General features: G+C 42.5%; 1 protein-coding gene across 4 annotated transcripts in view; it reads right to left on the bottom strand.

Annotated features, from left to right (window-relative positions):
- The window catches only part of SDK1 (sidekick cell adhesion molecule 1), a 385,943-nt gene that overhangs the window by 80,450 nt on the left and 279,675 nt on the right, over positions 1 to 25,818 (bottom strand). For all 4 annotated transcript variants that reach the window (XM_027889459.1, XM_027889461.1, XM_027889460.1 and 1 more), the window contains 7 exons: positions 24,662 to 24,777; positions 21,382 to 21,574; positions 18,095 to 18,193; positions 13,301 to 13,492; positions 11,717 to 11,838; positions 3,758 to 3,867; positions 1,177 to 1,327 (listed from right to left, as the gene is read on the bottom strand). In XM_027889459.1, the coding sequence (XP_027745260.1) occupies positions 1,177 to 1,327; positions 3,758 to 3,867; positions 11,717 to 11,838; positions 13,301 to 13,492; positions 18,095 to 18,193; positions 21,382 to 21,574; positions 24,662 to 24,777 (983 nt within the window). The remainder of the gene's footprint in view (positions 1 to 1,176; positions 1,328 to 3,757; positions 3,868 to 11,716; positions 11,839 to 13,300; positions 13,493 to 18,094; positions 18,194 to 21,381; positions 21,575 to 24,661; positions 24,778 to 25,818) is intronic.

Genomic DNA, 25,818 nt, shown 5'->3' with positions numbered 1-25,818 from the left:
TAACCGTGGTTGTTGTTCCTCCTGAACCCTGCACAGTTTGACTAAAGAAAAACAGCCTTCCACGTAGCACAGTCCTAATGTTTTAAAGTCTCTTTTAAATGTTTTCAAGTCAAGGTCATCTCTTAAAACAACCTTGAGTTAATTTTGATGGGAGATATGTAGGTCTGGATACAGAACCCAAGGTACAACGTGGGCATATTATTCACATGAAAGCCACCAGAGAGTTAGGTGTGTCCTGTCAAAGGAACTGCAATGGCTCCTCTATGGATAATGAGGTGACACCTTCAAGTCTGATATTCTGGTCTTGCAAGATTCAGAATTAAGTGCAGTGTCCTGTTGAGAAACTGGAATTATTCTGTTCTGAGCAGGAGAAAAAAGCCCTCTTGCTTCCAGCCTGATTTTGACTTCCAGCCATAATGAGTTTATGCATGGAAAAGCTAACATTTGGGCAAAAGGAAACCTGTGCTTCATCAACTTCACACCACAGTAACCCCAGTGGAAAATTCTGCCTAACAGGGGTGAAGAAAAACCATTCTGGAGCAGGTTAATTGCCAAGTAAATCCCAACGTGGCAGCTCTGCAGGTAACTGAAACAGCCAAAGGGGCACAAGGATGTCAGCAATCACTGCATCTTCCCAATTAATCATTCATTTCTGCATTTTTTCCCCGCAATTCCCCACCCTTTCAAACAAATACAATCTTCCTAGAGGGGTGTAACGTGCCAGCTTTGCTGCTGTTGGAGCCCAGCTCTCCGTACCACAGGACGGCTGCCAACGGCCAGGATGCACCTTCTGGGGACCGTTTTGTACAGAGCAAACAACTGAGCCCTGGAGAGCTGCAAATTGGCCCAAGTGTTACGTTCCTTCCCCACATGCTGACCCAGTCAGTGGCACTGGAGAGCCTCAAAGCCCAAGCTTTCACACCCAGGCGTGTATTCCCCTGATGAGGCGGCAGGAACAGCGGCAGTAGGCACTTTATTTGATTAATAAGGCACTTAAGGTAAGCCTCAGATTTGCAACTATTCAGAGAAAGGAAATAGTTTTGCTGTTGCTCCTCGTGCTGGATGCAAGGAGGAGGCACTCCGGAGTGCTGTCCTGACCCCATGGGGGAAGCAGCCGCATCCCAAGCCCCGGTACCTGCATCCCCTCCATCCCTGTCCCCCCACCGTGCTGCTCACCACCCATCGCAGCCACAGGCTGGTCTCGCTGGCCGTGCGCACGGTGACGCTCCCGGGGGACACATCCGGAGGGGCCTGCAGCGTCTGGATGACCCTGGAGGGCTGGCTCAGGGGGCTGGCACCCACCACGTTCACCTGCCTCATCCGGAACCTGGAGCGGAGCAGAGAGGCAGCGCGTGCCGTAAGGACCTCGGCCAAGCATTTCCCCATTTCCAGGACGAGCGAGAAGACGGGAGAATGCAAATTAGGGCTCTCGACAACGTTCCGCAAAGGTCGCTGCACGCGGGGTCCCCTCTGCGTTCGCCGCTGAAAGCTTTATGGTAACTGCTCTCAGATCCTCTCAGGTATTTAAAAAATGAAAATGAGATTAGCTCAGGGTCTATTAGAAACTTAGGTATTTGTGTGAGAAATTTATGTTAATTATACCAGGCCTGATGAGCTTATGCTGGCAGTAAGTGATTTTCTCTTGCGATGCTTATACAATACATTCAGAAAGGTATTAAAATATCAAACTTTGGATAGTCTCATTCCCTGTCAATATAAAGAATATTCTAGTGATAACATTTCCCCTCAATTACTCATTGAAAGAGGCTGATTTATCCCTGTGCTGCATATTCAGCCTTCCTGCACAAGAAAGATTAAGTTATTTAATATGGATATGCATCTTTAAAAAAATACCCTGTCTGCTTGAAACTATCTCTCCTACAATAGAAATCCCCTACTGGGTCACAAAAGATTTAGGGAAATCTCCTTTACAGGCAGCACCAAGTAATTAAGATGTGCTGAACATTTCAGATACTCTCACCAGTCACAAGCAATTGGAAGTACCCAGCACTTGCACATAAACTTGACCTGTTCATACATACTAAACACTTAATTTTTAGACCTGATGACTGAGTTTGGGAAAAGAATAGGCTGGGTAACATAGCAGTGTCTATTCACCTGCTCTGATCTCCCTACAAAGTGCACTAAAGGAAACCTATTAAGCAAATATTGTCCTGATTTCATACTCAAACACTGGTCTGAAATATAGAAAAGAAGATGGCCTGTAAACATGGGGCTGATAATCAGCTCTCATGGTGTCTTTCCTCAGTGGGCAATGACTTAAGCTGACCAGGGGACAACAAATCCATTTGGCAACGACTTTCTAGGTTTCAAAAATCTGTGTAAAATTGCTGAACACTGAAGCAACCCCCAAAAAGCTCCTACCTGCACCTGCATGAGAGAAAAAAAACCCAGACAAAATTCAAGGACCTGCTTTACAATGAAAAAATTGAAATACAGTTCTCCTCTCAGAGAAGAACTGGATGTGTGAAAGATCCCAGTATAATTTGGATCCCTCCAGAATTTAATGAAAACAAGAGAGAAATGAAATGTAGGAATAAAATTAAACTGAAAATTTTAACAACAGAAAAAAAACCCAATTCCCCCAAAATCTCTCATATACTTCCTTATTACTTTCTATCCCAAAGACATTTCTCCATACACCTGGCAAGTCTTCCTTACTCTTCATGGACAGTGAACCTTGAACTCTGATACAACCTGCACTTTACTGCTTTCAGCCTTAGGGATGCACTTATATGAGGAGAGCAAAATCCTCTTAACCTGAAGATAAATTTTCCTAAACCTCTGCACCAGAAATCACTGGCCAAGTTAAAAAAAGATGTTCAAAGAGCTCTTAGTGAAACGTTTAGCTCTGGAAGATGAGGTTTAAAACACTTCAGTGCAGAGTTAGTGAGGAATTCAGCGTGTTCTTACGTTTGTGACCAAGAGAAGAAAATTAGCCAGCACTGGATCAGTTGTAAATTATATGAGCTCTACTTGGTTGCACCTACTACCAGCTTACAACAGCACATGGGTTAGTTAACAAGCCCTTCAGCCAGCACAAAATGGACAAGTTTCTAGTAAGCTGATTTAACACTTGCCACTAGATCTCCTTGCAACCAGCCTTTACATTAGCAAGCTGGTTCATGGAAGTACTTTTCATTAGGATTGAGTACCTCAAATTCTCCAGTCTTGTCTATAGTACAGCAATGCATGGCTTGGATTGAATTGATTTAAAAATCAATCTTGTTTAACTGGGGTGCACCCATAATGCAGATCCACTTCAATCACTTTAAGCATTGCATATATCTATTAAGCTTAACTTGGTAAATTCTTATAAACAAAGGTTTCATCTAACTGATGTTACCAAATTAAGTTTAATAAAATGCTGTTTAAACTGATGTAAATATGTAATTACAGGTTTTCACCAGCTTAACTACGATTGATTTGTCACCGGCTGATGTTACACTGGTGTTCTCTTCAAAGGAGGGAAGTCATAGGACAGCAGTTACTCCTAAAACCATTTCACGGTGCACTTGAATCTCCTTTTTAATGTTATGAACTGCATTGTATGCAAATTACAATTAACAACATCAGATTAGCAATTTCAAGTATAAACTATGAAAACAGCAAACCTTTTCCCTTTTGTTCAGATTATAAAACCCAGCCAGCTGTTTCTGATTAGGAAAGCTGTTCCATGCTGCTATTTACTATATATTTTTTTTTTATGTTGTAGCTAATTACCTGCTGTTCTTACCTGTAATGAGTGTAAGGAGTAAGGTTTGGTACCTCCAGCATCTGAGCATCAGGTTCATTCTCCACCTCATGAAGACTCACCCATTCCTCCTCATCACCCAGCACACCAACCTGTACAAGGGAAAGGTAAGAAGGAATACAAATCAGACTATATATATATTTATATTTATAAAAATAAATATATATAACCTCTTTTACAAGGTGTGTCATCACAGCAGTAGAGGCACAAATGCTGTTAAACATACACTATCCAGTTAACACTGATTTCTTATATGACAAGGCACTAGTTATTTGTAAAGAGAAAACACAGCCAAGTTAGCCAAGTTTCCTTGTACCTGTTGGGACTTCACTGGGTCCTGTGATAAGATCTATTCCAGAAAAACACCATGAGAGTGGTAATACCCTGTTCAATTTTGCTGCCACAATACAAAAGTATCAAGTAGTAATATAGGAAAATGAAAAATAGCCTTGATAATAACTCGCAGGAACTGATGCATACTAAATAAGTCTCAATGGAGGCAAAATGCCACAGAAATGAAGACAGAGAAACAAGAACAAAGTCAAAGAACAAAAGTGTTTTAACCTCATCTGCCGCTCTGCACTTAGACCAGACTTTTCCATGTGCAATCCTTTGTATTAATTAATCACAACATGTTGCCCAACATGGTCCCTCAGCTCCGGCAGTGTTAGAAGGGACTAAATGGTGATGAGAATTGAGCATTGCTTTCCATGCAGCTTCCTGGAGATTAAATGAAGATGAATCAGGGCTTAAAAGGAAGCCAATAAAGCATGAGAGAAAGGCCAGAGCCTGACCTGGGACCCTGGAACGTGACAGCACCCGTGGGCAGGGTCGTGGGCCCCAGAGCCACAGGAGGAGCGCAGAGAATGGGTGAAGATTGCTGGGCTTCACTGTGGAGACTCCCAGGGCAGCTCAGGCAAGGCTCCCTGCTATAATTCCATAACACACCTGAGAATTCACCACTTTTCTGCCCTTTTGTTCAGCTCTTCTGCAACAAAGAGCAGTACCTGTGCCCGATTCCCTTGTTCTGATATCCACAGTCAAGGGCCAAAGGATATGAGAGGGTAAATGGGCAGTTATTCCCCTCAGTGTCTATTTGCAGACCTGATATCCATGAAGATGCCCTATCCTTTTTCAACCTGCTGAGACCATTCACTCCCACAGACTGCTGTGGCAACAAATTCCAGAAGCTCTCAACCCCCTCTGTAAAGACCTATTTCCTTTAATCTTTTTTAAAAAGATCCCTTACGAGTTCTGTATACAAGTTACAGCCACAGACACTGTCAAAGCACTCGATAGGCACCATAGCCCAAAGTATCTCACATACCCCAAGTACTTCAAATAGAAAATTAGGTTTCATTCACTCATTTTTTTTTTTTTCCCCTTCAGGAGAAGCAGCCTGATTTATTTATAGATGTCTTAGTTCTTCACTCACCCAGGACTTGATGTGCTGCATATTTATGTTTGTGCATGAAGAAAGGACACAAAGAAAATTAGGCCAAAGTAATAAGTTCTGCATTGCACTGGGGGAAGAAGCCTCAGTGATCTTCCCAGCAGAGCACTGCTGTCATGGAAGGATGTTGCTGAACAGGTCTTGATGGGCCTTTCAGTCTTGTTGGTGATCAAGGTCACTGCCACACAGCAAACAACATATAAAATAGATGGTAGTGAAGATTATGGACCTCTTAAAATTCCCAGTCCTAACTGAGCTCCATAAATTGTACTAAAGCTCATGGATGCAGAAACTTGAGGGAAACAACTTGAGACAGGTCTGAATGGTAAAACAGAACATCCCTAAACTGAAGCCAGAGAAGAAAGAGATGATAAAGAGAACTAAAAAAAGCCCAAGAACCTACACGAACAAAGAAAGGATGAGAGGGTTCAGTTCAGCCAAGGAAACAGAGAACCCTTCTTATTAAATGAGTTTTCTATTAATACTGTAGAAAGTCTACAGTAAATGCTTACTTTTGCAAATCTTCCACTTAACAGCATCACCTCCAAGGGCTGCAGCAATTATGTAGCAACAATCCACGGCACTCTGGAGGCTGCAAATAATCTCCAGTGGTGACTAAGTCGCCTTTTTATATTCTAAGAGCAGTAAGAGCTTTTCAAAATATTTCTTGAATAAAAGAAAAAAAAAAAAAAAAGGCAAAACCCTCCAAAAAGGCACCCAGGTTGCAGTTGCTGTGCAGCAGCAGGCAGGTTATTAATACACATTAAGGACCACAGGGGTGTGTGAACACCTGACTGACTCAAGAGTGAGACAAGTCCAAACCCCCGCCTGGTTTGCAGAGAGACATTTACAGGCGAGCTGGAAAGGTGGAAATACTGGGGATCTTGCGCTGTTTGAGAAGCAGGACTCTGGCAAGCACCTCAGAAGCCACCCAGGAGGCAGATTTCTGGGATGATGGGTGCAGCCTATGAGGCAAAGGCAGATTCCACCCAAGCCCAGAACGCTGGTTGTTCCCAAGCTCAGGAGCCAGCTGGTAACAATTGGCCAATTCCTGTGCTGGGAGGTGGGGGGACTGTGGGCAAAGTGGCAGCAGAGACAGTCCAAAATTAACCACTTTCAGACTCATTTGCCAAATAGCAGCAGAGAGGCAGCAAAAAATCAACCACAGGCATAGTTCTGTGATTTAGGAAAAGATTTCAAGAAAAATACGTGAGGAACCTGCTTTAGTTAGAATAGTACCTTGTAATGTTCCCCGGATCTGCCACCAGCATTTGGGAAATTAACTGCTATTGAAATCAGGAGCGTATTTTATATTTTTCGTGGGGAGTTTTTTTCAAAGCAAGAGGATTGAATGGTTAATAGCTCTAAGGCAGCTTGGTGAACAGCCTGGGGACTTCTGCATGACTTCTGGCTTGTGTGGCCAAGCAATTCTAGGTCCCTGTTACTCAAAAGAAGTTTCACTTATTTATTTTATATATATATATATATATATATATATATATTCTCAAGTGAATCTTGGAAGAAAACCTTCAGTGATGGACTTCTGTGTTTTTAACTTCCCTGAGATCTGTAGCAGATTCCAAGTTTCGGGCTCTGGAAGGGAAAGGAAATTATTTTTTTGCTGAAACACTCTGATGTCAGATCAGAGGAAACGTATCAGTTTCAAGACTCCGAGTACAAAGGGATTCCCACGGGGCAAGAAGAACCACGGGCAGTGGTAGGGATAAAAGAGTCCTTTGAGGGGCAAGAGAGCCCACTCTGAGCAGCTCTGCATAAAATCAAGTGAAGTTAAAGGCTTCTTTCTTGTAGCTGTTTTTTTGGATAACAGTGTGTGCAAACTTCAGAGGAGGATCGTGTTTGTTGACAGACGCACACGTATTCGTGGGTGCCTTGTTTTGGGAGGCAGATGAGACACCAACTGCTTTTCTGTTACCATCAGCATAAGAACTCCTCAAGGACTGCACTCTGCAAGTTCCCAAATCTCTGTGCAGCAGGGCCACAATCCCCAGGGACCCCAGGACTGGCACAATAAAAACACCCCTGTCCCCCGAGACGCTTCATAAAATGCTCCATAACAATCAGCCACCACTAGTTAACACATATTCGTTCCCGTCTCTCAGCTGCTCCCCAGGCACTGCACTCAATAAAAGGGCATATTCCTTTATTATTGCAGAAATGAGACAGTATAAAACAATATTGGAAGTGCTGTCGGAACCTTTTACTTCTCTGTGCATTAGTTTCTCCTTTTCTTAAAAGGAAATTGTTACATATTTTACAAAATGACTTAACGTTTTCTGAAGGAACGAGCTCAATGAGAAAATTTGCCAGATCCTGACTTAAAAAAAAACCCCAAAATAAATAAAATTTGGAACGAAAAAATCACTTGTGTAAGACAGCGGTGCCGCTGCAACTCTGAACAGTTATGAAGTACTAACTGCAGGAAAGGAAAACACGATGTTTCTGTACATTATAGAGGTACCCTGTGTTCCACTATAGTTCAAGACGTGTCAGAGTTTTCATTTAAGAGGTCCATAACTCACACATTTGAAACCGCTTTGGGAGAAATTCGGTTCACGGGATGTCAGCCTGGGCGCAATTTTTTTTCCCTCACTAAATCCCCTAAATCGATTCAGCCATTTCTGATTTAAAGATTGTCAAAGGCATAAAATTGTCAGAGTTTCAGACACTTTATTTACCAGCCCCAAAGTGAAAACGACACCAGCAGAATCACCTGGTACAATGGATGAATCCTATCTGGGTCACTGCCTTAACCCACAAAACCAGATAAACTCATGGGTAAAGCTGCAACGCCCTTCTCAACTCACAGCTTCAGAAGGGAATACAGTGATAATACTTTAAAGGTTTTACCACTTTGAAACTCTGCTGCTGCTCACCGTGTCATTCACACAAAATCCCTCTAAAAACAGCAGAAAGGCTTTAAGCAAAAACTCTCTATAATAGCCCATACACTCATGGCTCCAGGAAATGTAATACCTCTTCAGAAATGGCTCTCAGCCGTTCCACAGGTCTTCTGCTGCCTGCAAACGACATTAATCACCAGAAAAATGCACCAAACTGGGCAGAAGTTATCCCAGCTTTTCTAATCAGCCACTGGAAAGCTCAATGGTATGGATTGAGCACCCACCAAGGCACAGTCATGATGGGTTGAAATTGGATGATCATCAAGGTTCCTTCCAACCCAAAACCATTCTGTGATTCATTTATGTACTTCTCCTGACAAAACCCCAGGCACAATCCAACACAAGAAAAATAAGCTGCAAAGGGATTGCAAACATGAAACTACATGAACACCAGCAGGGATTCATGGTCATTCCTGCCTGAAAATTGCCAGAAAAAAATCTGTGCAATATATTTCCTAACTGCATCTGAGAGTACAGGACGGCTGGAAGGATTTACTGAAATTCCTCGTGCAGGAAACAAGTCACCTGTGAGTGTCAGTGCCACAAGGCTGCTACTGCTGGTCCCTCTGAACAAGTGTCAGCACTTTATATCACATTTGACCCTCTTCTCTTTAGGTTTTTCCTCTATGTGATGGGAAAACAGTGTTAGAAGTATTTTTTAAATAGCATTAGTACATCCAGTTCCTCCAGTCCTGAGTCCAGATAAGAAGATGGGAAAGAAACAACCTAGTGATTTTTAAGAAATCCCTTCAAAAGCACAGAATGCAGCTTCACTAGAAACACAGAAATGGGATTTTTAATGCTTGATATTTCAGTATCTACCAACACTAAACTCTTGAAGACCTGATCTCCTCTCAGTTCATTGACATAATTGAGAATTAGTTCCACAGCGGCTCCCATGAATTTACACCCCGGCACAAAAAGCAGAAACCAAGGCCAGATGCCCAAAATTTCACGTCAATTGGAATTCCCAGCTGTGTTTTTCATCCAAATTGTTCATGAGGTATCAGACTTCAAAAATGGCTCTTCGCCAAACTGGAGTACTTGGAACATTTTCTAGACCTGCCCTCACCAAGGAAGCTTTCTGCCAAATCAGGGAACAAAGAAGAAAAACACGTTAGTGGCAGGTTGTTTGTGTGTGTGAATATAAAACAGCTGAATTTTGTCTGTAAGGACTCAGACTTTCAGAGTGAAAGGTATATTCCCAGTAGAGATGGAAGAGTCAGAAGATAAGGGATGTCCAATTTAAAGCTATCGCCCAGTTTACAGAGGGGGACAGAGATGAAGTGCACAACGTCCAGATTAGTGTTTTATAACCAAATGTGATCCCATCACTTGGCAATGCCATCTGTTTTAAAATCACAGTATGCAAAACCACCCCTTAAGTGGCTTTTAATTTAATGCTAAGGCATGAAACACTTAACACTGCTATTAAAAGCTGTAAATGGGTCAGTGAATGAAAGATCCAGAAGGACAAAAATCCTCCCTACACTTCTGTTCAGAAAACACTGTTGTAGGTGAGGTATAACCACTGCTCTCCAACCTTTAACACAGTCCTAAGGAACAATTATCGTTGTCTATGCTAAAATACAGATGTTGCAGCAGCAGCCTGCACCCCAGCACAGACACATCCCAGCTTAGAACACACTCCATGAAAGGCAGAAACGAGCACTGGGGTGTCACTGTGAGGTACACAGGGCAAGTCCAAGCAGCTCAGATCCAAGTGGGGATGGAGTCATTCCTGCCCTCATCCCTTCTCCCAGTGCCATGTTCTCACCCCCTACCCTTACAGGGGTGCTTCTCTGATCACACACAGCCTGAGCAGAGGGTTGATGTGTCTGAAGCTTCTTTGCTCTGGGCTGGATCAAGGCTTTTAGGGGCTCTGTGCATGATCCTGAGTCGGGGCATGCAGGAGGAGGAAACTCTTGTTAAGTGTGGTGGGGATGGGCAGAGGAAAAGGGAGCAGGACAACAAGAGTTCTGGTTTAGATCGGCTAAAGGTGCTGTGAAATTGCACTTCAGGAGAGAAAGAGTTTGAGAGAAGTGCTGGCAGAAAGGGGCTGTGAACAAAGGATTATACTCAGCTGTCATCCTGGAAACAGGATTTGCTGTATCCTTAAGGAGTCACCAATATCTCTGCATACCTGAAAAGATTTTTGTTAATCAGGTGAGCAAGAATTTTTATTTTTTTTTATTAAATCCACTAGGAACCACATTTCTGGTTGTGTTGAAGCTGAACAGTGAGGTGTGGTGTGGGGACAAGGACTGCCCAGACTCTACCAGGACTTTGGGGAGCTCCTTCCCAAAATGGAGCAGATAATTTCAGGATCTATCAGAATCATGAACCCCCTGACTGCATGAGATACTGATGAGAGTTGGTGAACAAGAAAGACCCTCCCTTCCCTCCTTGCACCACCAAGGACCATTCAAACCACTGCTGGTCGCCAGGGCTCTTCAAGAATGCAGATGAACCTCATGGCAATTATTGCAGCAGTTTTAAAGCATTCAAATTCATTTCACTTCAGTGGCATTTTGCAACTCACAGAATTAGCAAATTCCCAGCAATATCATTGTGGTGTTCCAGCAGGAAAATGCTTCTCAGAATGTGCTAAGACACCATATTATTGGATTTCAGTGTTTAATTCTGTAATATGCAATAATGTGTATATAAATGGCACAAAATGTACCAACTTGTTCACAACAATCTCATTACCAAGTGAAGTGATTGTATCAACATGTCTAAGTGGTGATGATGATTTAAGAAGTCCAACATTTGGTCTTAAAAACAGATTATATTATTTATAAAGATCTGTGGGTGGAAAGGAAGAAGCAAAGCTCATCTGTCAGGAGAACAAATGAGGAATATATAACTCCTCCAAGGCAGAATGACAGCAGAAAGAGGGATATTGTTTAAAGCTGATGAAGATGAGAATTCATCCTATTCATATCTAGAGGCCTGAACAGAAAACCTTGGTATATTCCATTACAAGATAGAAAAATACACTCAATCTCACGAATAATGGTATCTTTACTGTTCAGTGCAATTTTTTCCCTACTTCTGAATCTATGAGATGATAATTCCAGGTTTGCATGTGATTTGAAAAGACACCTCACAGAACCTAAACACAGGTTTCAAATCCTTTTTATAAAATAAATGGATGGACTAAAGCTCTGCTGTGTGTGCTGCTTATGCTGTGTCTGGCGTTCTTCTGCAAATAAACAAACCAGCTTTACAAAAATCCATGTGACTTATTTAAAGGATAAGCATTCTCACATATATATATATATATTATAAACCATATTTTCCTTTTGTTCCTTTGACCAGGATTCACAGTATTCATAAGGCCCTTTTCTCCCTGGCTGACACACAAACATTTCCCAGCTGAGCCTCTCAAGCTCCTTTGCATCCCGACCTTCCCAGGGCTCCCTGAACAGCAACCACCAGGCCATTTACAGAGGGAATGTGATCCAAAGTTAAACAAAAACTGTAATCCAGACAGCAATTCACTATTTAGACCCCTTTTAACGCCTCAGAGACTTCATTAAGAGGTTTCTGTCAGGGACATACCTGGCCTTCAACTATCCACTTGGAGATGGAGGTTTTGCCGTCGTATCCTGGACGGAACTGAAGCGTGGCAGAGCGAGGGCTGATGTTGGAAATCACCAGGTTGGATGGAGCACCTGGAAGTTCTGGAGAAACAGAAATGTAAATGAGATGTGGAAAGACTCATTGTTTAGGGCCCTGTAACAAAAGCTGAAATTCAGCGTTTCAACAGATAAAATACCTTGGTAATAATTGTAATAATTTTAGAATTCCTGTAGCAAACAAACAGGGTGACCATCCTGCAAGGGAAAATCTGCAACCCCAATCAGATCTTTGCCTCACATCAGTCAAGCCTGCAGTGGCATTTACATTTTTTATATCATCTGAACTAACAACAAAAGCAAGTCCAGGAAAGACAGATTAAATATAGATTGTTTAGAATAAATTCTCAGTAGAACCTGCAATTTTAAGAAATGGAAATAACTATCATAATCTGTAATCATCTTGTGGAAGGTGTCCCTGCCTACGACAAGGGTTTTGGAACCAGATGATCTTTAAGGTCACTTCCAACCTAAACTATCCTGTGATTCTGTGATAATGCTGCACTCTGTGCAAATTCAACAGGCCAAAAATGGGCAGGCTTTTGGTATATATATCAAGTATGCAGGAATACACAATATTTCTTGATTCTTACTTCACATTTGTGGGAACTGTGATCGATAAGCTAACCCTGCCCAAGTAGAATATTGCTGTTATCTGGCTAACAACAGGGAGCATGGCATTGATCCAGCCTACAGATTGTCACAATTGCCTATGATTGGGGAAAAGAAAGGCAAACATACTTCAGGACATACAGAAAAGTTCAAAAATACCGCAGAAAGGAAAAACTGGATTATTCTCAGCGATGTACAATAACTGCTCCACTTTGGAAAATTCTGCTTCTATAACCTATATATTAACTGAAACTGCTTGTCTGAGGTATGAATTGGCTATTTAGTTTGCTTTTTATGCTGGATGAGGGAGAGTGTAGAATTTTAAAAACAAAATGCAAAAAGGGTAAATGTACGGGTGCCCAAATGGTAACTCAGACAATGTGGGACAAAAACACCTCCTCCCAAATCTTTCTCAGGCCACAACTTCAAAATCTTGTAAATAAGAGTTTCACTATCCAAGTGACCTCTCATGGCTGACATAACCTATACTACTTCTACAAGGGAAAACGTTTCACTTTTAACATCCAAACTGTATTTTTCCACCCAAAGCAATACTTTTTGAATAGATTCAGGCTTAGTTCTTATGTTACTTTGTAAATGTCAAGGGATCCTGTACTGCACCCACTTTATTACTTTGTCCATTCCACTGTCACACCTACAACTTTTTTTTTTGTCTTTGTATTAAAAAGCCTCAACTTCCTGGAATTTTCAAATTGCGAGCGTGTCCGTGCTCACATTCCAACCTGTCCTACAAATGAAATTTAAACCACGTGCTCAAGACTCTCAGTGCTTTACAAACAAAACCGTTTCCATCACTTCCAAAGCAATCCACCGTGAGAGCAACGGAACGTGAAGTATCAGCACCTTTTCTTTTGCTTCAGGCAGTTTTACCAACCTGGGGGCACGCCAGAGGAGATGGTGGAGGACGTGACCCACCCGCTCCCTTTGGCAGTCACAGCTGCCACCTCGATGGTGTAGGTGGTGAGGGACGAGAGCCCCGTGATCTTGTACTCCAGGGTTGTGTTGGACAGTGTGCGGGCCAGGCGAGACTCATTCCTGCCATACACCTCCCAGGAGATCTGGTACCCTGAGAAACAACCACACACAAGTCAGGGGGCCATAGTTTTCCTGCCACAGCCCAATTATACCACAACCCAGAGACTGGTGAGTTCCTGTGTCAGCACGATTTGCTTGTGGTCCATGGTGGATCATCGTTCCTTGCTCCACTCCACTGTGGTCACCTTTTAAAACCCCTTGAAGTAAACGTAAACTAAATTAATGTAATCTAAATCTAAACTAAACTGGCTAAAATAACCAAGTATTTTTCTGATATTGTTTTTTCCAGTAAACAATTGATGTAGGTACCCCATGGGGATCATCTGCCTATCAGATTACAGATGAGGGAGGACATGAGGTCTGAACAGATTGTCTCTTTTTGCTATGACAATACAGGGTTTGCTAAGAAATGTCTTGGAAACCTGGGGATAATCTCACAGGAGGCTGGACTTTTACTCTGTGAACTCTATGAAGCAAATAGGAAGAAACAAGGACTCTGGAAAATATAATATCTGCTCACCAGCTGGAATATCTAATTAAAAATCTATATGTGCTTAGCAGGGCTACTCCCTTTCCAGGCTGAAGTAACCTTCACTGCTGTATATCTAGAAATACTTAGAAATCTGACAATAACAAGCAGGCAGGAACATTGTGGGAATCTTCCAGGAACTGAAAAACCTCTACTCCCCACCGCTTGTTCCTCGCACAAATCCTTCCGCAGGGTGAATCATTATCCTTTCTTTCAAAACCATCATGGAGCCAGTGCATTGTCCAAAGCTGCACTTGCCCTGACCTCCATATTATTCTTCTATCATAACCAGGCTTCCTTTTTATCACTTTGATAACCACTTGCCTTCCAAGAACTTTTGAAACTTTCTACTGTCTGATTTGCTCAATTTTACCTCCAAATCTGCTTGTCCTCCTCCTGCCCGGTCCTACTCTGTTCTCGTTTGAACCTACGTGAACCTTGCTGTGCCAGTCTCCAGAGAGAGCGTGTCTGAAAAGTTTGCTTGATTGCAGCTTTCTTTGTGATTTGACTCAGAGGGTGAAAAAAAAAAATAAAAAATACACATAGCTCTTGAATGCCTGTGAAATTGAAGTGAGTGAAAAGGACTAACAGAAAGGAATCCCACTGTGTGAACCGTGCACGAGGCAAACTGGCTAGAGAAACTCCCTACTGGGTTCCCGTTCCCATCGTCTGAGATGAGGAATTCAGACCAGCTGAGAGGCTTGAGGCCTTTTTTTTTCCCCTATTTTTTTTTTTATAAAAAACCAAACCATGATAAGCTGCTTAACATATATGAATTGACGTGGCAAAATCCCTTATGGTATTAATCAAGAAGAAAACGTCATCTCATGAGCTAAAAGCATGGTGAGGCAAATATTTCTGTGAGAGTTGGAGAGGTGTGAGATGTTCTCTGTCCTCTCTGTGAGCTGCCATTACTGACAGATTCATCTTAAACTGATTTAGCATGAAAATGGGCTCAGAGTGCTCACATAGTCACTAATTACTTATCAGGTGAGGGGGCAGTGATAAAGAGAGGTGATGCTTCAACAATTCCAGCTACACCACAAAGGCTTCTTTGACTGTGCACTACAGAGGGGAAGGGGAGAAGCTCCTGAACGCTCATCTGGAACTGGTTTTAAACAAGCGTCTGAGTGGGAATTAATTAACTCAGTAAATCAACGATGTCTTGGAAACAACTGTGGTGTTCTGCTGCCCTCTGAAAAGGCTTAAGAATCATTTACCAGATCACAGTTGATGTAGCACAGGCAGGATTATAATCTGCAGGAAGATTTTGACAAAATTTAAGGACTCTCTTGCCTGTATTAACAGAGGATGAGCAGGAAGGTGGGGGATGATCTTCTCCTGCATTTGATGCTCAGTGAAGAGGCACGGAGGAGTTGCAAATGGAAGGACCATCACAAACACCCTTTTCTTTCATTAGCTGTGGGTGCAGTTTGTTCCAGACAATAAATAACCAGAGGAAGATAAGCAGGGGACTTTTAATGCTCCCTCTGTCCATTTGTTGCTTACAGACAATAGGAAGTGTCATTCACCATGCACCAGGCAATCTTCAGTGATTGAGATATCTCCTCTCCCATCTAGATAAGCTTAGGTTATACATCAAACACTGGTGATTATTCTTTGGACATTTTATGTTTTCTCCCTGGTGACCACAGGATGAGACCCAGCTTTCCTGCCCATTAGGCACAGGGTCTCCATGTACTTATTTCCTGAGAAAATGCTCACCAGGAAAACTATCCTGAGTTTCAAGTGTAAATTGAAGAAGAGGCGAACAGGCAGCATTTACTATCGGATATTTCAGCCCTGGATGTATAGTTAAATTCCAGTCATAGAAAGGATGAGAACAGAAAATGTGCACATACAGAGCGAGCGGACACAAAGCCAAAAGCGACCAAGCACAACAAAAACAGATGGAAAAAAAAAAACACTGAAGGAAAGGAACAACAACCACTGTACCCCCAAGTAGCACTTCATCCACGCTGACTGACAGATGGGCAGAACTTTGGGGCACGTGGCTGGTGGAAACACAGTCCCTGTGCTACAGATGTGATCCCTGCCAGAAACATATGTGGGGGAGAGAGGGTCTCCTCTGGCTCCGGGGAGAGTGAGAACGGGGAAGGTACCCCAGAGCCTTCCCCCACGCTTTGGCACACCACAAAACGCTGCCTAACGGGAACTAATGACCAGAGGAGTTTCAGAAATAATTTTCTGTTGATGTGGAGTAAATTCTCTACACGGGAGCAGTACACCCAATCACAAACTGTCTGTCTACATCCAGGGCCTCATAAATCAACGTTTACTGAGGGAACGAGGAAGATACGGAGATTTACAGCAGAGTAATGGGCAATTTCCCAGCTCAGGTTGGCTGCTGGGCACCCCCTCCGAGCTTCCCTCCTCCCAGCGCTGGTGCAGGAAACAAGAAGGTCCAGTAAAGACATCAATGAGCAGAAATGATGAATAATTGCCTCCCTGAGCACTCAGATCTCCAAGTGGCCCTCTATAAACCTCTGAGGTGCTCAAAGGGCATAAACAATTTTCCTATTCTTCCATCCCAAATGCAATTTGCATCATTAAGGATGTTTCTTTTTCCTTACAAACTCTGCTGGGCATTTTCACACTGGTGTTTTGTCACGAACAATACAGCTTCTTTAGTTAATTCTCTCTGAAACAATTTACCCCAAATATAAGACAGTCCATCATCGAGTTCCAGAAGGTTTCAACCCAACCTGGGAGGCAGCAGCTTGTTTCTAGCAGAGCAATTCTGCAACACCAACATGGTGCTGCTCCCTGATGCTTAACAAGGATCAGTATTACATCATCTTGGATAGGCTTGGATGTAGGTCCCTAAATTTAAGCACTTGGGCTTGAAAGGCTTTGGCCATCTTCACTGAATCAATACTTCTCTGCTTTCAGAAGTCATTAGTTTCTATTCTCAAACCACTTAAATCAGTGCATATTTCAGGAAGGTGACCGTGGTGTAAAGGCAGGAGATGATCTGCACAAGGACTCCCCACACACCACAAACAGCACGGAACACACACACACACAATGTTACAGACACACAGAGGAAACACTGACAAGTACAACTCCTATCAAAATGACCTGTCAAAGTTAAAATGCTACAGGAAATTAGACTGATAGAACATTTCAGTGGTCAAGGGTCAGGAAGTCTGATTTTTTTTTTAAACTCCTAAAGTATATTTTCTTACAAATGACAATAATTTCTTTCAAAAAATTAAACGTTTTCAATGTCAATGTTCCCAAACAAATAATATTTTGATCCCTTCCCAACTGTGCTTTTTAGCTCCAGTAACTTAAAATCTAGGAGCTTTCTTGTGCTCCAAAACCTTGAAGCCTTTGTTAAATGGAATGGCCATCCAGTGCAGCCGTAATAGTTTCCCATCTGAGAACAATATTGCCTCTGTTGATAAGAACTAGAGGTTTTCTCAAGTATTTATAGCTTCCTTTATGAAAAATAATGAGGTTGCTGATGTTGTATCTACACTGGATTCAGTAAATAGATAAATAGCTTGTCAAATGGCAGACTCATCAAAGGGAAACAAGAGAGTTCTGAACCCTTGTGATGGTTTATAACAGATTAAGTAATGACATGCAAATTCTGCCACGCAGTCCACAGCCAGGCCACTTGATCACAGATGAAGGACACTGCTGATTTCAGGCTTGGTCTTGATTGCAAATCTTAGCAATGCCAATCCAGATATTGCAGCTGTAAGCTCTGTGTAGGAACCCCCCACCCTCGGGGCAAAGGCCAAGCCCGGTCTCACAAATTTCCAGAAATTCAGGAACGCAGGTGGAGGTCACGGAAGATTTAACAGGACCAGAAACCCTGTGGGGAGCTGATTTCTAACACAAACTGCCTTTTCAGTCACCACAATCATGAGCTGCCAGTAATTGGACCCAAACCTTCTATAATGTGCCCTGGTGACATCTCAATTATCCAAAAGAAGGACCAGGAAACCAGCGCTCGCAGTGCCAGTTCTCCCTAAATGCTCTCTTGCACAAACAGTTTTTCACTGCAGCAATACATTCCACCCCACACATACTCAACAGCAAGGAAATAAAAGCAGACATTGCAGCTGATACCTGTGATGATGCCGTTTTTCTCCACAGGCTCTTGCCAGCTGACCTTGAGCGAGGTGTCCAGGATCTCGGTGAAACTCAGGTGCCCCACTGCTCCTGGCTCTGGAAATCAGGGAAGGAAAGCTTTTAACAGGAGAACCCCTCTTAATTGTGATCTAATTCATGTGGCAAGGTTAGTGATGAAGAAATACAGCACTGAGCCAGGGCCAAGGGAAGCTGAAAACATCACTGAGAGGGAGAAGACAAGCTGGGAAGAAACACTCATCATCGCGTAAATCATCCCAATTGTGTGGAGAGCTAAAGAGGGTGGAAGCAGGAGACTTGCACACAACTTGTGCTTTCCTCTCTTCTTCATCTAACCTAATTAGCACAATCAGGCTGGCAATCCCGAAAGTGCTGGTGTTTGCCATTTTTCCCCTCAGTGGCAGGTGTGTGGTGTTCACCTGCACTGCTGGGTGTAGCTTGTGTGGACCCAGGTCTGTAGCAACACCACCAGCAACACCCTCATCCGGAAAGAGCTTTTCCCCCGTGCAAGGTCACAGCAAGGACAGAGTCACCAAGCCCCTGCTTGGATGAATTCTCTCCAAACAGCTCTAAAAATGTCCAACATATTGGCGACTGTCTTCTGGAAAATGAATACAAGTGTGTGAAAATTTTAAAGGGTTTTTATGATGTAGCTAAAGAGCTCTTAAAAATTTCAGCTCCCCAGTGTGCAATGAAAGAGCATAAAATGGAATGACTGTCAAGAATATGCCATCCTCCCTCAATTTTGATCTTCAAGGAAGACAACCTGACTGATTTTTGATCCAAATACTGTTCTGTCCTCAATCGATGTGCTGGAAAAAGGAGGTTTTGTTCACTTTATATTCACTGTGCTTCTGTCATTGGATCCCTGCCCGAGTATCCTCCAGCTCCACTGACATCAGTTGGCAATTTCTTGTCTGCAATTTCATATTTTGTTTCCTCTTCAGTTTAGTCCAGTCTCTCATTCCCCTCCAGCTATGACAAAAAAAAGCTCAAACCCTGCCAGTAGGTCAGATACAACCCCATTTGCAATTCTGCAATCCCGGTGGGGAAAGTTTCCAAACCCACTCTGCGATACCCAGCAGTCAAAGCACCACAGAAGAACTGCTGATCAAGTAGTGATCCCAGGAATACCCAACGAGAGCACAGCACTTATGTACTCTTTGGGACCGTGGATCTGTAGACATGGAAACCACACCAACTAGTCCCTGCAGTTGCAGTCCAGTTTTAATGTCACCACGAAACACAGCTGCAAGTGACTCCAAGCCAGAGCAAGGTACTTCTGACTGGATGTTAAATTTTATTTGACCTACAGTTCATCAGCAAACAGATCCCTTTGCACAAGTATTTTCTAGAGGATTGCCTAACTCTGCTGTAAAGACTGAAAATTATCACCTGCAAACATGAATGACAGTCCTTCCAAACCTTTTTTCCCACCACATAAATCCTGAAGCAACTTAGACTCAACGAGTTCTCCACAAAGATGCATTATACCATCCTTCACATAATTTCTCAGCCACGCTGAAAATTGAGGGAAGCAATTCTGAAGGATTAATAAATAAATAAATTCAAAAATCCTGCTCATCTCCACTGCTGAGGCTCCTTGCAGCACACAGCTGCATACACCAAGAAATGCTTCAAAAGGTTTACAAAATACAAGTCTGGTTTTCCCTTGTTTTATGTTTCCTGATGGAATTTTCTCATGATCTCAACATTTCCCTGGGATAGTCTCAAAGTCTTGAGTCTACCTCTTCTCCCACTTTGTGGAAAGTGTGTAAGGCTCCTTTCTGCAGCCTTTACTTCAGCAGAAATATTAACTCTCCTGGGTCTCTCCTCTTCCCAGTTGATTAATTTTTGCAAAACCTTGTGAGTCTTTTATCTCTGGTTTCTTATTCTTCACTGAAATTAGCCACAGGGTTCAAGTGTCCTTGGAGAGAGAAGACAGATGAACCCAAGAAGGGACAACTGAACACATTTACAAACCATCATTGTCTAAAGCTTTGTTTCCTTAGGAAAACAGGCAAAGAAGTTGACAGTCCACACAGGAACCTCATGCATGTTTCTCTTTCCACTGCACCTCTTGCTTTAACCCCAGCTAAACAAGTCTGAGTTCATATTAGTCAGTCTCAAAGGCTTCTGGTGGTTAAATTGCTATCTCTGGTTTAAGTCTACAGTCCCTGTGTCCCCCTGCTCTAGGGACACCATTCTAGCACACAGAGGAGACTAACCACAACAGGAAAATCCATGGGAAAGTAATTTTCTCCATGTTCTTTCAAGAGTATGTCATGAAAAATTGGATTAGCACTTTGAGCCTCACTTCTGTGCATGTTAATGACAATCGGATTTTTCTTTACGGGAACACTGACCAACCTAAAAGACCCCTATTAAGGCAAAGCAGTATTTCTAAAAACAATATCTTAATGGATGTATTAGACACTTCTTATTCTGATTTGAATCTGTAAATGGGCAGCAGTGTTTATCATGCTCCAGCACAGGAATATACCAAAGCACTGGGCAGAGCCAAGATCAGTGTGGACGCAGGAACTGCGAGGGCCACTGCAGTTCAGTCCTTATCTGAATCAGACACACGTGAGACTTGTGAGTCCCAAATATGTCTTGAGCAAACACTTCCAAGGGGCCACAGAGGTCAAACCATTTTCTGATTCGAGAAACAATTTATATGCTAAACTATCCAGCTCATTTTGCTTCACACCCTGCCTGCAGGTTTTCAGAATAAAAGATACTGCCTTGTTACGATCCTGGTTCTTTTACACAAACGTTTGCAATAAAATATAGAAACAGACATTTTCAATATATCGAACAACAGAAGGAAACAATCATAAATTAATCATTGACCTCCACAGGAAGTTCCAGGGCTCACTTCCTAAGAAGATCAAATGATATTTATTTGGGTGCCTGAACATGGATTTTAGAGCACAAGGATTCACAGACACAAACAACGCGTTGTGTGTTGGCTGTCCCAGACTGTGAAGCTCTCAGCCAATGATCAGTGTGAAAAAATGCATCCAGGTTTAGTCCATAATGAAAAAAAGAAAAAAAAATCCAATATTTGCCACAGGCTAAAAAGAACACACAGGGAAAACCGGCTGAGGTCACTGCCTGAAAGCTAACTTCAGAAGAGACTGCCAACTGATTGCCAAGCTGAGGTCCAATTTTCAGCACAGAGATTTAAAAATTCCGGCTCTTATATCCAACCCACCCAAACCCGAGCGCTGGGGGTCTCTGGCAGTGCTGGGGGTACTCACTGTCCTCCAGGGTGCGCAGGAGCTGGGGTGTGCTCCGAGGGCCGTCCCCTGGCGTGGTGAAGCACAGAACTGAGGCGTAGTAAGTGGTGTATTTCTTCAGGTTGGTGATGCAGCCACTGTGAACTCCATGGAAATCCGGAGCGATGGTGACCACAGTCACGCTCTCTGGAGCGTCCACCGGCCAGGCCAGAAGCTGGAAGATTTAAATATGGATGAGCTCTCATTAGAAGTTGTGATTGTTTGGAGGCAAAGTATGTTTGGCTGCCAAGCCCATCTTAATCTGATTGTAAAGAACCAGGCAGTGCTGTTAAACTACTGTCAGCTCTGATGCTGAACAGATGGATGTAGCAGTGATACTGAGATACTGGAGGGATGTCTGCAACACTCACCAGTGATGGGGAATACACCAATATGGCAATTCTCAATGTCTGCTACTGAACAATGCCAAAATTATTGCAAATTGTCATCTGTATGACAAGGGCCTTTCATCAGCCTGGCCACTCTCTGCTGCTGAAAGGAAACTTAAGGAAGAAAAGTGCTTTCAGTGCTACTCTGACATAAATGTTTTATCTTATTTCGGGGTTCCTTTAAGGATCCCACTGTCTGGGGAGGTTTGTGGGAATAGGGGACACACACATCCTCCTTCCTCTCCCAGAGCCACCCCAGCACCCCTCTGAGCAGCCATGAACATGAGAGCACCACAACGTTCAGTGGACTGGGGACATCCCCACTGTGAACAATTCAAGCAGTTCTGGAGCTACAGAAAGAACAGAAAATGGTTGTAAAGATGATTACTACAATTTCCAACACCTGAGTCCCAGAAGTTAGACTCCTGAAGACATTTTCATGCATTTAAAATAGGGTGCTTGTCAGAAGAGCTCAGTTCCTCCAGGTCTCATTCATCTCAGTGGATGTTCTGGGAGATCAATATCTTCTGAGAGTACAATACCTTGTGTGTTGGGACCTAAATGAGGACTTAAAAAATTCATTTTTGGCAAATGGCTTTGAAATTTTGAAACAATTTTTGGAATTGCCTTAAAGGCTTAGGGGTCTTAAAGCTTGAAAGCTTGTGAAATTTTTATTCTGTCCAAAAATCCTTATCCAGCAGCTTATAAAACATGTTAAAATTCTAGGCCTGACTCAGTATCCGTGTAAATCCTGCTACTTCTATTGATTTCAGGCTCATAAACATGAATAGATACCTGAAATTAATGAGCCATATTTGACACATTTAGCCAATGTCTAGTCTCTGATAATCAAAAAGCACAGTTAGTGGACTATAAGGAGTAATTTTGTTAGAAATATTTCATATTTGAGGAGGTGTGCTTTACAACTTATTGAAATGCAAATAAATTTCAAAGAAAAGATAAAAATGGAAAGTGCTTGAAGAGGATACTAAGTTTTATTTTCTTTTCTAAATCACCTCTGTGGATTGCAATTGGCATTTATAACTTTGGAGGGCTGACCTCTTTTCTGAGTGCATTTCATTGCACGTTCTTCAGGAAACGTGTGCAGAAAATACAGGTGAACAGTTCTGTCAGCTTAAGGGAAAAAAATGGGTTTGATCCCTAAAAAACACAAAGGCCTAACTTTGACTGCTAGTAATTTATAAATCATACACAAAACTAGGCTATAAAAGTAAATGACAGAAATGTTCTCACACCATCTTTGTACTGCAATTCACAATCCCTGAGAGAAACAGGAACGGTAAAGCTGTGGCAATCTAGTGCAATCAAAAAAATCCAAAGAAATAGAAATTTTGATAATTTCCAAAGTTTTCCTGGGCCACTGACAGATACAATTTATGATTTCAGTTATTTTATACCAGTGCTCAAGAAATGGAAACATAAATTAGAGGTAGCTATGCGATGAGATGAAGGATCTTAAGACTGAAAGTCTGAATACAACAGAGAACGAAAATCTGAAATAAGGCTTTTGCAAACCTGGGCTCACTGTGCTTGGAATTGCAGCAGAAAATTGTATTGCACTGCAGCCCACTGAGCCCCAAAAGTGCTTTTATTCTCCAGAGTCTGAACAGAAGCCAAGTACTACTCCTGTACTGTGCTTTTAGGATATTGTCCTGCAGCCCTGTCAGTCACTGAGCCTTGAGAGCTGATTCTGTCTCTGGGAACAGCAGGCATACACCTCTACATGTACTGAGTTCTTCAGCAGTGGGATTCTGAAACCACTGCTGGTCTCTTTGAGAAATACATAGATGTGGGTAAAAATACTGGAACTCCCACGCATACCTCTGTCTGTCTCAGTTTCTCCATCACTTTGAGACATTCTTGGAGAAGGACCAAGTCTTCTGAAACACCTCAAATCCATGTTCAGTCTCTTAATTCACAGCCTGTTTTCTAACTACACATTCTTCTCAGCCCACTCCACATTCCTTCACCCAACACCTAAATCAGCCTTCGTCCTCCCTGCTCATAAACCATACCTTCCTTCCCTTCCTACGAGATTTCTCTTTGTTCTCTCCACGAACATTTTGAAACCCTTCATTTATTATGCCCTGACTGCCAAACCATTGATGGAGCAGTTCTTCCTGAGGGGCAGGAATAAACCACTCCTACTGCCTCCTTAGCCCACACTCCACTGGCCAGAGGACCAGCGAGGGCTCTGTGAAGCACTCCCTGGTCTGTAAGATATTGCTAGTTGTCCCATCAACAGGGATTTACCATGATAACTCCATGTCATCAGGCATGATTAATCAACTTTGTATTCTTATACCTCCCAAATCATCACAGTGGGAAAGTTAAGACAAATATTTGGTGTGATGTCTTGGTTCCCAGTGAAATGAATGGGAATTCTGCATTGCTGTAAATAGAAATCTCAAGCTGGTTTTCAGTGGCACAATGACATGTCTCCTGGGGTGAGTTTCCAAACTGACATTGAACTGCTTTTTGGTTTTGGAAACTTCCCAGGAAGATGACAAAAGCATTAGGACTTCCAGCCTATGACATGTTCCCTTTTCAGAACTTACGTAAATTGAAAATATTAGAATCACAGAAAGATTTGGGTTGGGAGGGATTTTAAAGATCACCCACTTCCAACCCCCTGCCAGGTCCTGCAGGGACACCTTCCCCTGGACCAGGTTGCTCCAAGCCCTGCTAGGAGCAACGACTGCTCTCTTCTCCCTTTGTTTTACCTGTGCAAGACATCCCTGAAATCCCACAGTCACTTTGGAGATTCGGAGGTTATCAGGTTCAGCTTCTTTTTATACCATGACTGTTAAGGCAAACACTGATGAAGTCACAGAAACCTTATTTCTGTTTACCTTGTATCCTTGGTTGATGCCGTTGATGAACTGCTGGGGCGGAGGGTTCCAGAGGAACTGGATGGTTGTGGAGTTCACGGCTTCGACTTGCACGTTCTGTGGTGGAGCCGTGGGCACTGCTCCCAGTCAGCAGAGAGGGACACAAAACAAAACACAGCGGAGGTGGAAGGGGGAGGAAAAAGAGAAAAATTAACTCAGAACTCAATGACTGTCACTCGCGATTCACGGAGTAATAACAACCTTGAGAGAAGGATGCACTTCTTGGGAAACAGCAGGTTTTGGAGAGCAGGGTAATTGGGTTAATTTCTCATTCTGTACTGGAGACACTTTCCAGGGGAGGAGAAAGAAATGGTTTCTGCAGCTTATTATTGTGCAGATGAGCTTCTCAAAAGGACTTGAGGCAGAGGCTGGGTACCGATAGGTGAGCACAGCTCCTTCAGTTATCCATGACTGCACAGACAATGATCAGTCTCTGAAAGAAACTTCTTGAGTCTTTTAATACCACTCAATTCCCCAGATCAGACAACAAAACACGGAGTTCACACAATTAAGGTTCTAATTGTGAATTATAATCTGGCAGCAGCATCTGTTTATTATTTACTGCTGCTTGAAGAATTAGGACCAGTCACATCACATGAAATAAAGATTTTTCTTGGGAATTGGGAGATGTTCTCATTTTATCTTGATATGATATGCATTCATGTATATTGAATTGATTATATACATCCTGAGCCAATACATCCTCTAATCTACTAAAAGTTGCATAAACATTTTATGCCAAGGATTTAATTAGACAGATGTTTTCTCAATACAAAAGAAAGCGTGGAACATAAAGGCATCCTGCCTTCAAACAACCAAAAATAGCACTTAAATATTTTGCCATTTAATATAATGTCTCCTTCCAGGCAATTTCTTCAACTTGCTGCTTTAAGATGTCATTTCTACAGTTCTCAGTGGAAAGAATATTAATAGACAGGTCTATTTTTCTGAAATTATCAAGCTTATAGTAAGTTTAGGAAGAAAACTGCTACTTGAGTAAGTAAAATGGACTAAGACACTTTAAATCCTATAAAAGAAGTTTAATAATGCTTCAAATATATTACTATTGACAGGCATGGGCATTTGTATTCTATGAAAGAGGAACTATCCACAAGTGG

Source organism: Empidonax traillii, unplaced genomic scaffold, assembly GCF_003031625.1.
Source record: "Empidonax traillii isolate 1590-97213 ecotype Southwest subspecies unplaced genomic scaffold, ASM303162v1 scaffold263:size1499331, whole genome shotgun sequence".
In the NCBI taxonomy this organism is placed as follows: Eukaryota; Metazoa; Chordata; class Aves; order Passeriformes; family Tyrannidae; genus Empidonax; species Empidonax traillii.
Note: the sequence above shows the minus strand (reverse complement) of the source record. Positions and strands in the feature narration are given on the sequence as shown.